Genomic DNA, 13,994 nt, shown 5'->3' with positions numbered 1-13,994 from the left:
TTATAGAACTCAAAATGTCTGGTTAATGGCATATTATTGGTGAGACATTTACATACATATGTTATCACTGCATTGCCAGTAGGGGTGCAAAGCAGAGCTTCTATTTGTATCTGTATTTGGTCTCCAAACTTCATAAACTCTTGACCTGTAGGCACAGTGTCTCACTACTCAGTGCTCTAAACGCTCCCACTGTCTCACCTGCTGTCTCAAAGCCTCAAAGTATTCTGTTTCCTCTTTCTTCTGGTTTATTCTCTGCTCAGTAAATGATAACAGTAAACAACACTGTTGATTAGGCAGCAGGCTTGTTTCTGAATGCAGTATCACTGATGGCATGGAGTGTTTGACTCATTCTCTCCACACTTTCCCTGTACTGTAACACATTGTTGGAATAACCAACAATCTTTCATTGAATATAATCTAGACTGTACCACATCTTCATGAGGCTTCACAGGTAAAAGAGGTTTAGTCATTCACTGCTGTTTCTCCAGAGAGGTCATTTCAACAGAGAGTGTAAGTTCCACAATACTTTGTGTGCTCCACTACTCTCTGGTCTACAATGTACTTACTAATGTATAAAAATAGAGCTGAAATATAATACTGAGGTCCAGGGGGGAAAAGGACTGGAGCACACTGATTGATCTGCAGCCTTTAATTGTGCAAACAGACGTTTCAATACCACTGTGTCTACATCAGAGTCAAACTGGACAAAGACATGAAGAAAACACATATATACTCAACCTAGAATAGGTGTACAAGTATCAGTGGATAATTGGTTGAACAGGATTATTTTAATGGATCCAAGGGGAGTTATCATAGTCAATGTCCTAGTTTCTGTTTCATATACTACTGATGTATTCTGTCCATACTCTAAGTTGAAAGAGTATCTACCACTGTACTTGCTAGTAAGATTTTAATACCTTGTCAGTTCAACATGGAACAATTCTTTTCTAAGCACTCACAAACCACAACTCCCTTTAGGATTTTGAATGTGCACTATTTTCTGCTAACAATCCCACAATGCAAAGTGTTGCATTTTATAGACATGAAAATTACCATTGTGAGACTCAACACCTTTAAGTGATGACGCAAAATGATGGTGATTAATAGATGTCATGTAAACTATTGAGTGTCTATTACATAGGGAGCGATGAATGAGTAAACAAGGGAGTGATTTTGGACACAGCCTAAGACATATTGGAGCTGTAGTTGTTATTTATTTACTTTTTTCAGTCAGTATGCTTCATGCTAGTTAACCATTCTCTGTTGGGTGTTGTTGTAACAGCACAACCCCCTGACGTTCACAACTACACATTTCGCTTTGAAGAGATCTGTGGAAGAAGTGTTACAAAAACACCCTTATGTTGCCAAATATACAAAAAAACTGTTCAGGATTGACACTGTAAATGCTGTTCCATTGTACAAACTGCTCCATATTACCTCTTCAAGGAAGCCAATCAATCTCCTATTAGGGAAAAGTCAGTGATACAGGCAGTTGAGTGGCTTTCTTTCTGCCTAAAGGGTGCCGCACTGCACCCAGTCTGTCATGGTAAAATAAGGTTTTCTATTGTAATTTATTATCAGCACAGCACAGTTTGGGGGCAGTAAAAGAGTGCTGATCTGGCACCCTCAAGCATCAGATGCTGGGATGATTGGGTCTACTGTTACTATAGCAACATGTGCGTTCTGAACCAGATTTCAATGGAAACCCAAACTGTGCTGAAGAACACAATGCAGTACAGCACTGTCCCAAAGTAGACCTTGGTCCAGAGCAGGGACAGTGAAAACACTGTTGTTCACAGTATAGAAGAGGGGCCATGAGAATTCCGGCAAAATGTAAAATGAAATGAAAAACTTCAGTTCTCTGTCTGTTAGTATGCACTGAATAAACCTAATTTAACGATGATCAGTTAGCTGAGATAAATAGCTACCTAGATAGATGGATAGATAATGTTATCTGAATTCAAACTCACACCACTCCAACAGAAAGTGTGAAGTAAGTCATAAAAGGATGTGCAAATGGAAGACATGGAACTTGTCTTCTGAAGTGGCTCTTTGGTTCTCCCTCCGGCAATCAGTTTTGAGCTATATTATTAAGGGTATTGTATACAGTCAGTGATCTGTGGGGGATGAGATGGGATGAGGCTTTGCTTCATATCCTCCTTTAATTAATATCATTATCTACTGTCCTCTAACCAGCACAACACACCCAAAGACGACACACCCACATGTGCAGAGCAGCACTGTGAGGCTCCACTGATTTGGAGCGGTAAAGGCTGGTATACAGAGACAGCATCAGAGAGCCACATCAAACAGACGGAAAGCCATATAGTATTTATCAACCAACAAAGACACCAATATTCAGACTCTCTAAAACACATTCACACACACACACGAACCCAGTGACGCACAGCAAGAATCTGATGTGTTTTCTTTGTCATGTTAATCAGTTCCTTCGGGGTTGGTTGACACAATGAAGGGAAGAAGAAATCACATACCAGAACTAGTACATATAGATCACTCACACTATTCAATACTTCGCTCTCACCCTGCTCCCCCATTATCCTGCTTCCTTAATATTATTATTATCTCTTATTTCTCTTCGGCCACTCCCTATTTTCTCTACACCTCCTCCTCCTTCCCCATTTAATCCTCTCTTTTTCCTTTACCTCCATCCGTCTTTTTTTATATTTCTACGTGGAGCTGATCCCTCACTTGGCTTGGCTAAGAGGGTATGGGTAAACAAGAGCAAGGCAGTGCAAGACCCTTGAGCTGAAAGTCCAATGAGAGGTTAACAGGTTTTTCACAAAACGTATTCACGCACCCACACAGAGACAAATATTTATTTTACAAGCATCTGTTTCCATTTCAATTTAATCAGTTAAATTTATGTGGAGAAAAGTCTGGACTGATAGATTTGGATTGGAGTTTTTTATCCATGAGTTGGGGGTCCTCAGTATTATTGTTTTGTCTGCAGCACTGCATATCTAATATCACTTCTAGTTTTAGTATCTGGAGAGGGGTTGTTTTTATACATAACATTTAGATGATGAGAACAGACATTTTGAATATTTAAGAGGTATTTTCCCTTACAAATAATATATCAGACATTGTTTTCATTTACATTAATTTTTCTATACATCATCAACTAATTTACAATTTAAAGAATTCAATTTCTCATGAATACAGGTGAGATCTTGTACATATGAGAAAATTTTTTTGTTTTTTAAGACGACACAGGTCTTTTATTTTATTCAACATTACAAGACTGTTACCACACACACACACACACACACACACACACACACACACACACACACACACACACACACAGAGATGCCTACCTTGTATCCTTGGTTGATGCCATTAATGAACTGCTGAGGCGGAGGGTTCCAGGTGAAGCGGATGGTAGTAGAGTTGATAGCTATAACTTCCACTTCCTGCGGAGGTGCTGTGGGAACTAAGCACACACACACACACACACACACACACACACACACACACACACACATAACATTTAGCTGCAATGGGTTCACCAAGAGGAAGAGGATGAGTGTTTAGATACACTGGAAAAAAACACATAAAGTAACAAACTTGGAGCCCTAAGCTGCAGAAACAGCTTTCAGTGTTGTGCTTTTACTTGCTCAACAAGTAGTGGTGTTAAATATCTCATACAGCACCATATTTCAATATTTCATGTTGAGATTCAGCTCATTTCTTAATTAAAAATATCTGCTAAGCTTGCAAAAGTTAAATGCCAAACCTGCACTGCTATTCTCTGCTGCAAAATGACCTAATTTCTCAATAAAATTCCCTTTATCTATTGTATTTTGCATTCATGTGTTTTGTAGTATCAGTTTAGGAATGACTAAGTGAGATTAGGGTACAGCCCCCTCTGGACAAGGCAGCTCATAAAGACAGATAAAATGATGAATTCAATCCATTAAGCCTTTCAGTCAGTGACCCCAGGAGGCCAGACAGAAAGTTAGATGACGCACTGGTTTGTTGGTTCAGTCCTGTAGCCCTGTCAACCTTTATTACCCACATGATGTAACTCATGACACTGGATAGAACATAGAATAGGGACTCTGGGGATTTAGTGTTGCACTCCCATACAGTTGAAGGACTCACAAGAGACAGATTTTTACAAAGAATGGTCAAAATCGAAGCAGCAGAGGCTGAGATATTGTGCTTTTTGTCCCCAGTACTGGTCAAGCTAAAAAAAAACACTGGATCTTACATTTCCCAAAATGCAACTGGATAGTGTTTTTCAATATAAAATGAATCCCTACTGAATGCCCACTGCTGTCAAACCCCACACCCCCACTGTAAGCCTTCACAGTACTCCTATTGACGGATAAACTGAACTTCATGTGGCGTGCCCCTTTAGCTTAAAGATATCTATTCTACCTATGGAAAATCCATTTATTTGCTCATTTATTTTAGAATTGTGGTACACCAGTATTACTAATTAAAAATTACTAGAAAGACAAAAAACATCCACACCTCCATGTTGCTAATCAGTACTAAACTAGGACTCTCTGGTTTTTCTGTGTTTAAATTTGAATCTGAGTTCAAAGATTCAACAATAAGAATTTGCAGTCAAACTAAAGCACAACAGTAACAATTAATATAATAAATAGCAGAATAGCAATAAGTCTGTTTGAAACATGTATAAACTTGGCCAAGGCATTCATCATCCACCAGAGAGTGAAGAGGTATGAGGGGAAATGTCTAACTAAGAGAAGTTGTGGAATATACTGTGTATGTTACAAAAGTTTTTTCCAATGAAATGTAGGTTATTGTTTCAATTTGAAAACAAAAGGAGGCTGGCTGGCAATAAACAATGGATGAACATGAAGTGTTTGGTTCTCACAAGCTAGACACAGACTTACTTCATTCACTCCACTGTCTCTTATGTTTATTTGTCTTATTTTTCCTCTTCCTTCATGTCACTGTATGAATGTGTCTCTAAATGTGGATCTTTCTGCATTATATGGAATCTATCTATAAGACGGTCCATGATAACATTAAAGCCAGGAGGAGAGAGAGTGTGACTGTGAAATGTGTGTGTGCATGTGTGTGTTTATACATGTATGTGTGTGTGCGTCTGTGGCTACATGTTATGGTGATTACACTGTAAGGGGTTTATGCTGATGCTAGAAAGCCACAGAGTGATAATGCACTGTTGCATGATGGGAATGCCCTTTACATCTTATATTTGAGCCAAAGAGGCCAGACGACACACACAGACGCAGAGAGAGAGGAGAGTATACAGATTGGAAAGTGCAGAGACCAGAACAAAAACCAGTGAAAAATGAAAGGGAGGAGATAGTAAGCGAACGAGAGCTAAAGGATGAGAAGACAGAGAGGGAGATGGAAGATTAATTGATGTTAAAGATGCTCTCCCCCTCCCCTCGCCATGCTCACTGTACTCTTGGGGACAGGCTTCTAACCCCTCGCAGCTCACAGATACAGATAAAACACTAAACTCTGTCCTCTGGGGGAATCTTAGTATGCCTGTATGTGAGAGAGCCGGAGAAGAGCAATGTTATCAGAGTCTAACACTGAGTTCAACCACATCCTCTCAGAGATAGTGAGAGAGAGAAAATGTCCAATCCATCGCAGCCCCTCCCATTAAACCACATTAGAATAATTAATGAGCCTAACTCCCTCTCCTGAGTCTATAAACCTGTCCTGAACTCTTGTAATAATGACAGTGAGTTTTATGTGTACATGTGTGTGTGTGTAGCTCAGCCCATCTTTAATAATGATAATATACTGTTGGAATAAAAGTCAGGGAGACAAGAGCACGTGTTTAAAGAAGATTTACCCCCACGACCACTTCCTCTCGTCTTCTTTTACTGTCTTCACTTACATTCTTCCTTCTCTCAGTGCCTCTGCATGGATTTATGTTTGACAGGCTTGAAAGTGTGTTCATCTGTGCAGCCATGTTTATCACAATCAACACACTATTACTTATCATATAATATATTTATAGAGCAGTACAGACACGCTTTCTCCACTAACTTCCTCCAGCTCATCCTGCAGCATCCCAAGGTGCTGCTCGGCCACATGGGAGATGTAGTCCCTCCAGCGTGTCCTGGGTCACCCCTAGGGTCTCCTCCCAGTTGGTTGAAGCTGGTATGCCTTTGGGCGGATGCCTCAGGGGCAACGTTAACTCAAGTCTGAACTGCATCAACTGGCTCCTCTCAAAGCTGAGCTCCTCATCCTATCACTGAGAGTGAAGCCTGCTCACTGCTGCTGCCTGTAACTGTGATCTCAGTCGGTTGATCTCTACCCAAAAAAGAAAAAATAGTTGAGGATGGTCTATTTCCTCACTATTTCAACCTGCTACCATAATAGAAATATCTCTGTACACTGTAGAGTAAACGTCTTTTGAGATGTATTAATCCACAGAATTGCATCAAAATGTGACTTTCTTCAATGCACTTCATCTTTACCTTCTAAACCACATGAAAAACAAATATCTGCGCAGTTACAGCAAACTTTTTCACTGCAAAATGTTTTTTGTTTTTTAAGTTTTGTTGGGAAACCGAAGGTCTTCATACTCATACTTCATATTCTCTTTCATATGATTAATAATGAAGGTCAAAGATTATGTGAAGATCTCAAGAACACATATCAATGATCAGCAATGTCTCTTTATTCCTACTTACACCTAATGTCAATTACTCAAGCTCACAGAGTCCATGAAATAATGTTCCCTGTGTTTATCCACTCGTTAATTACACAACCGACAAATCTAAATGTGTGGGTCTTGCATGTAACTTTAATGAGAAATAAAACAGATCCAGGGATGATGCGGTCTCCAAGGTTCCGCACATCACTCTGTCTCATCTTGACAGCCAGAAGGGGGGCTATGTGAGACTGTTGTTCATCGATTACAGTTCATCTTTAAATACCATAACCCCCACCAGACTTGCTGGTAAGCTGATTGAACTGGGACTGAACACCCCCCTGTGTGCCTGGATTTTGGACTCCCTGACCGCCAGGCCCCAGGTGGTCAGGGTGGGTAGACACACCTTCAACTTCCTCACCCTGAGTTTGGCTGAGTGCACTACCAGAACAACACTCCCCTCCTTGCAGGACTTATACACCAAGAGGTCCAGAACCAGAACCTGAAGGATCCTTACTACCCCAACAACGGACCGTTCCACACACATATAAGTACACATAGACACGACACATCGAATCTTCATTTTTATATAAAATATGTATATATCAATGAAAGATAATGCTATCAATATGTTTATGCAGGAATACTTCAAGTTCAGAATATGTGTGGATGGACTGATTCTTGGTACAGTCACTTTGCCCTCCAAGAATAAGAAATAAAAAATTCTGTGTGGGTGTCTTTACTTACCTCCCTGCAGAGTGTACTCTGTGACAGGGCTGCTGTAGACGCCCAGGCCGGCTCCAGTGAAGGCAGCCACTTGGATCTGGTATTGTGTCCAGATGATCAGATCTTTCAGCAGACAATAGTTGGTCTCCGGGCTGCTGATGTTCTTCTCTTGGTAGTCCCCTGGCAGCCCTGCCAGACGGTACCTACACACACACACACACACACACAAACAGAAACACTTGTAAATATGTTGGTTTATTTCTGTTCTGTGAGCAAAGTAAGCAAGTGATTGAGTATAAGTCAAAATACACAGACAGATGTATGCACGTATGAACAATATTAATCGTAGGGGTTCATGAATGTTATATAACCAAATGTACTCATGGAAATACGTCTGGAAAAACGTTGCTTCATAATATAACAATATAAAATCATACCAGTGTGCATACTGTGTATGCCTGAATACACATTTTAAAATAGACCAAAAATGTACTTCCACACAGTATCACTGATGTTGGCCACCTGAGAGGCAGAGAAACTGTGTTGGATTTTCCATCGGTGTGAAGTCGCTTGAATCACGTCAGAATCACTAAGGAATAAAAACCATCAATGCCTGGTAGACATCTCTGAATAGTGCACCTTCAAGGCCTTCGCTTCAGTACATGTGCTATAACTGTCCACTTAAAAGGATATATGACCCGACCAGACAGAGAGGTGTAATACCACTTAGGTATTGTACATATCTGATGGAGCTGAATGGGGTAATAATCCACATGTCAGCGTTTTAATATGGAGCCTATTCAGTGTAACAGGATATTCCTACGTTTCACCAGCTGAGTCAGCGCTCTATCACCCATGCATGCCGTATACACACACACACAAACACAGATGCACAAAGTGAGGGGGCGCCGGAGGCTGACAAGGGATCGCTGTAGTGGAGAGGAGATAACCCCTTTTTCCTCTCTCTCCACCTGACACACTGACACTCACAGTGGGAGTGGAGGGGGGAGGTGACGGAGGACAAAAAGAGGAAGACGACAGGAGAAAGAGAGTGAGGATCTGCTTGCTGATACAACGAGAAGAAAGGATAATCCAAAGGGGAGGGCAAGAGGAGGTAGAAGCTCTGTCCTATAAAGCCGAAATGATTCAGTGGAGATGTATGAACGTCCGCTTCTCTTTTCAACTGATTTCTGAAGTGGAGGCAGATAACACACTGGACGAGCATAAAGACCCGATAACTTCTACTGCAATTACATGTAAATTCTTGTAAGGCCAGCTGATGACAGTTTGATTACACCAAGTGTGTCACACTTAAGGTAGACATCAGAGTGAAGGACAGTGGATCAAGGGCAGCAAGAGCATCAGTGAAGAACACTTATGTGTCTGTGTGTGAATGTGTGTGTGGTTATGTTTTTGATAAAGAGGAAGTAGGGGAGGGACAAAAATATATATTTTCATAGGTTTTCTCTATATTAGAGCTGCAACGAGCAATTCTTTGCATTATTGACAAATCAGACAAATGCCAGAATAGAATTCCAGATTCCAAAGTGACTATGTGAAGTTTTTGCTTTGTCTAACAGACAGATAATTAAACATTTATTAATTTTTAGAGGTTTTAAAGAAGCAAATCCCCAAATAATCTTCAACTAGTCAATCACTTGACTAAATGTTTCTATAAACCAGTAAAATTCCAACAGTAATATTTGTAGTCAGTTTGGTATTTTAAAAAAAGTCTTGAAAGATGAGATTTGTTAAGCTGACAATAAGTTGTGTGCACAAGATCATAAAAATTTACTACAAACTAGCCCAGTGAGTAGTCACTACGTCACCAGACTTTTAGAACAACATATTATGCAAAGACAATTATGGACATCTACCAGCCAATCAGAGACAAGACGTTTCAATGGCAATGTTGTAAAGCCAAATCTGTATGCATGTATGTGTATGTATACCTGAGTACATATCCTCGGAGGACTCCGTTGAGCTGGGGTTCTGGTGGAGGCTGCCACTGGACCATGATGGACTGGTTTGTCCGCCCACTGGCTACAATATTCTTTGGAGGAGCGCTGGGTGCCTCCTCCCTCAGCATCAATCTAACACACCCACACACACACACAAAGAAAGAAAGAGAGAGAGAGCAAGGGAGACAAATGATTTTGATTAAGTTTATTAGGCGTCCTGTAATGAGAATTTCAGTTTTGCTGAAGAAGTGTGGGCACAGCATTTGTCTTTTTCATCTGGTGTCCATCACTTACATGGACAGTTTACACAGGAGCAGTGTATTAGGTAAGTAGGCTAGAACGGAATTCTACAGCAACTCTCTTTCTCAGGCATCTTTATCTTTTCTAGTCTGGGGGTCACTGACTGTTTACAAACAAATGATCATGTGTGTCACTGGAGATACACGGGACAGAGCTGCAACTTATCATTGAGAACCATCTCACAGCTTAAGCAGCTCTGATGAATTCTTATTGAATTCTAGGCTCATCTCTCTCATCCCTCGTTCTCCTGGTTTATCTTGCACTTTCATTTAATACATCTGCTTTTCATCTCTGGCTATATTGTTAATTCATTTCAAACAAACCACCGCTGCTGCTGATGGAAACGTTTAACGCATCACTTCCAGTGTGCCAGAGGATTCCTCCTCGGAGTGATTGAGCTGACACTGGGTGTTTAAAACAACAAATGTAGAAGTGTTCGTGAACTCAGTATAAGTTAAGTCACTATTGTGTTTTATTCACTGGCAGTTTAGAACAACAAACAGGCGTTTATTGTCTGTATGTTGCAGATGAATGTTTATATTCTGTTTTATATCTCTCCTTTTAACTTGAGGTTTTCCAACTTATTTATACGTCTTTGCCTGGGCAGTATCTATTTCAACTTCAGCCCTCCCACAATATCCCCAGTAGACCAGCTATACAGTGTGACAGCAACATATAGTTAAATCACTATTAGTTGAGAATGAGCAAAGAGCTCGTCTTTTAATTTCCAGCGAGACAGTGTGATCGCTCGCGCTCTCTGCCCTCTTCAACTCTCTTCTGTCTCTCCAAACCTTTTTCCCATCTTTCCTTCGACATTTTGATCCCCATCTCCATTTTTTTTTCTCCACCTTTCATTCATCATGTCCTTTGGCCTCAATTAATTCATCATTCTATCTTTTACTCATCTCCTTTCCTCTTCTTCTACTCCGTAACACCTACCCCCCTCCCCTTGCAGCCCCACCCGTGATTAAAGCTCCCAGCCCTCTCATGGTTGGTAAAGCACACAGGCTGAGCTGGTCAGCCTCTGGCTTTACTGTAAGCAGCTCAGCTAACATAATCAGAGCCATATGTGCTCACACACACACACACACACATAAACACACAAAACAAATTTCTCCCAGCTTAAGACAGACTGCTACATCCGATGGTCTTTTCCCTTCCATGGATTATGTCTGGAGATTTACATCCCTCCAACCCCCCTCACTTCCCCTCTGTGCCCCATGTCTCCCTGAATGATTCCCTATGAGCTATTGAGCCATTAGCCGTGGTATGGCTCTCTGTATTTGTGTGTCTGAATCTGTATGTGCCTATAAATGTGTGTGCACATCTATACGTGTGTGAAAGCAGGGATGTGAGAGCTGTTAGCTAGAGACTTGTGCAGGCGGATATATGGCACAGGCCAGTGGTTTTACAGCTGTGCTTTACTTCCATTAGGTTAGGCACTGTCAGACAGCACCAGGTGCTGCAGGGATACACACATACAAACACACACACACACACACACACACACACACACACAGGCTAATGGGCCTTGTGTGAATGAGATGGGCATTAGTGTAGCCGTCTGGAAATGGGGTATATATAATCCTCAACTATGCCACTGCTTTGGACTGAAATTGATGATGCACATTAATGCACATACACAAACTTGCGCTACACAAACACCCACACACCCATACAGTATTGAACAGATGCGGTCATTCATTGTTTGAAACATACACACACAAATGCACACTGACACACTTATACTCGATAGCAGAAACTCCTTGTGAATTGCCTTAATTCCCTCCCAACCATTTCCAAGTAAATATTTCATACAGTGGGTTCACCATGAGGACTTCAACTTCACACCAGAGATTAAATATACAAACCCCAAAACACTACACCACTTCACATCCACCCAAACACCTACAAACATTCATACCTACACCCATACATGTACAGCAACCAAACACGGCCCGTAACTTTGCCTGAACACTGTGTGACACACTTTCTCTGTCCCTTGTTATTAAGGAAAAGAGGACATTTTCTGCAGGAGATGTACATGTTCTCTAGTGTGTGAGTGAAAGTGAGGGGGGTTGGCATGTATTTTGTGAGACCCTATGCTGTGAGAATTTTACAAGTTTCTATCTGTGTCATTTGCCACAGTTTAATGCCCACTGGCTTTCTCACTAAATCCACATACACACCGACTCTTAAATTTAATGGTGTTAGCGGAATGTTAAATCTGCCTCTATTCAAACAGGATAGTAAAGTTTAGATCCAGTAGGAGTAGAGAGAGAGGGCAACAGAAATAAAAAGGGAGAGAGAGAAACCAATGTGACATGATTGGGTAGAGGTAGCCAAATAGATGAGCTTATTTTCTTCTTGTTTGACACTTTAAGTCTTGTCTGCTTTAAATGTTGTGCTGTTTTGCCTCAAGCTAAAAGCTGCACAAATGGAGGAGGGTGACACACTAAAGAGACTGTCGGGGAAATAGAGAAACTTTGTGCATATTCTCACAATGAATCCCGCCGAGCCACACATTTTCTACTATATATGTGCTTTCTGTTTATGTCACTTCAATAAAAATAGATTTGTAGTCACATTACCTGATCGGTCAGTGATATTTTTTGCTGCATACAATGCTTCAAAACGAATCAAATGTGACACTAGATGCTCTATCATTGTTGTTATAGTTTGGTGTTTGAAACATAAAAAAAATGCAGGTTTCAAATAAAAAGTTATTTGTCATGTAAAAATATAAAAGACGACAAAAAGTCGTATCAAATTGTTGTTTTTGACAATGCTGGCTGACTGTAATGTAATGTGCTCTCAAGGTAGCTGCAATAATTCATTTACTCATTTTTTTTTACTTTTTCTCTCTTTTGTTGCTTTATTGTCACATCTATAACACAGACAAAGCAAGTAACACTGGCAATCACAGCTACACCTGCTTCTGTCTGTGTTTTTAAATACATATGATGTGTCTGACAATAAACAATATTCTTGCAGAAACTGGCTCTCATTGTTGTCCAGGTGGTCTTTTCTAGTAAAAGGTTAAGTGACATTGTAAAAAAAAAAAAAAAATCACACATATGTTTGACATTGAAGATTTGTGGTAAAATGAATCAACATATTTCCATCTCACGTGAGCTCGCACTCTCTTCTATTCTGTAGCTTAATGTAACATAATAAATGTTTGTTTTTAGCCATGCTAGAGGCACAGCTGGCAATATCTCCCTATCAGTCCACCTATTTAGTTGAGACTGAAATGTTTCAACAACTATTGATTTGTTGATTTGCCGTGAAATTTTGTACAGACATTCATGGTCCCCCAGAGAAAGAATCCGAATCCTTGGTGATCCCTGATGTCCTTTCCTATAGCGCCAGCATGAGGTTGACATGTCCCCCTCGGGACCTAGTGCCATCGTCAGGGCAACACTACAATTTGTGAAATACTAGTTTATGACTAATTTGATGACCTGGAAAAGTAATGACAGTCAAATCAACCTCAGTTGTACTTTGTGTTTAGTGCTAATTAGCAAATGTTAACACGCTAACAAGCATAACTAAGTTGGTGTGTATGTACATTATATCTGCTTAACATCAGCATGTTAGCATTGTTATTTTTAGCATGTTAACTGACATTGGCATTTAGCTATAATTGCCGCTGTGCCTGAGTACACCCTAACAGAACCGCTAGCTTGGCTGTAGACTGAGTCTTGTTGTCAAATAGCTAAATATGTATCCATGACAACTAAGATTAAGTAAATTTAAGTTAAAGTTAGATCAAATTATTTTGGTTAAGGGAAATATACAGTTTCCATCCTGGTTTTGTTTTATGTTAAAAGCCTGCCTGGTTGAGTTCACAAGGTTGTATTTTTGTACGATGTGAATAATGGCCCTTTATTTTCATGTAAATAAAAACAAATGTAAGATAAAAAAGGCTGGCAGGAAAATATATCTTAAATAAGGCTTATGGTTGACTTAGATCAAGAAGTGCATCATCATTATATAAAACCTAAATCTGTATTTGTTGCTAATTAATCCATATCTTTAGCAGTTCTTTCTGTTTAATTCATGACACGGCTCATAAACTGTAAAAACAATAAGACCACTTAGAGGACACAGCAGGTGCTGGTCTATTCAGCAGCATGGAAATAAAGGCTGACCTTGTAGGTTAATTAAAATAACACACCTTAAAGAAACTATAACTATACCATAAAATGTAATATTCTTATTTATTATTTATAATATGTTTTTCTATTTATTATCGTTTTTATAAAATCCCTTTCATTAAATTTGTTTCAAACATGTCCTTCCATTGACACATGAGTGGGGTTCAGGGTAGAGGTCTGAAGCTATATCTTTCTCTACTGTAAGAACAG

The 13,994-nt window shown here is 40.0% G+C and overlaps 1 protein-coding gene across 2 annotated transcripts in view; it reads right to left on the bottom strand.

Annotated features, from left to right (window-relative positions):
- The window catches only part of sdk1b (sidekick cell adhesion molecule 1b), a 204,180-nt gene that overhangs the window by 45,725 nt on the left and 144,461 nt on the right, over positions 1 to 13,994 (bottom strand). For both annotated transcript variants that reach the window (XM_070913440.1, XM_070913433.1), the window contains exons 17-19: positions 9,316 to 9,456; positions 7,385 to 7,566; positions 3,342 to 3,457 (exon numbers count right to left, since the gene is read on the bottom strand). In XM_070913440.1, coding sequence (XP_070769541.1) covers positions 3,342 to 3,457; positions 7,385 to 7,566; positions 9,316 to 9,456 — 439 coding nt within the window. The remainder of the gene's footprint in view (positions 1 to 3,341; positions 3,458 to 7,384; positions 7,567 to 9,315; positions 9,457 to 13,994) is intronic.

This window comes from Enoplosus armatus, chromosome 2, assembly GCF_043641665.1.
Source record: "Enoplosus armatus isolate fEnoArm2 chromosome 2, fEnoArm2.hap1, whole genome shotgun sequence".
NCBI classification, from domain to species: domain Eukaryota; kingdom Metazoa; phylum Chordata; class Actinopteri; order Centrarchiformes; family Enoplosidae; genus Enoplosus; species Enoplosus armatus.
Note: the sequence above shows the minus strand (reverse complement) of the source record. Positions and strands in the feature narration are given on the sequence as shown.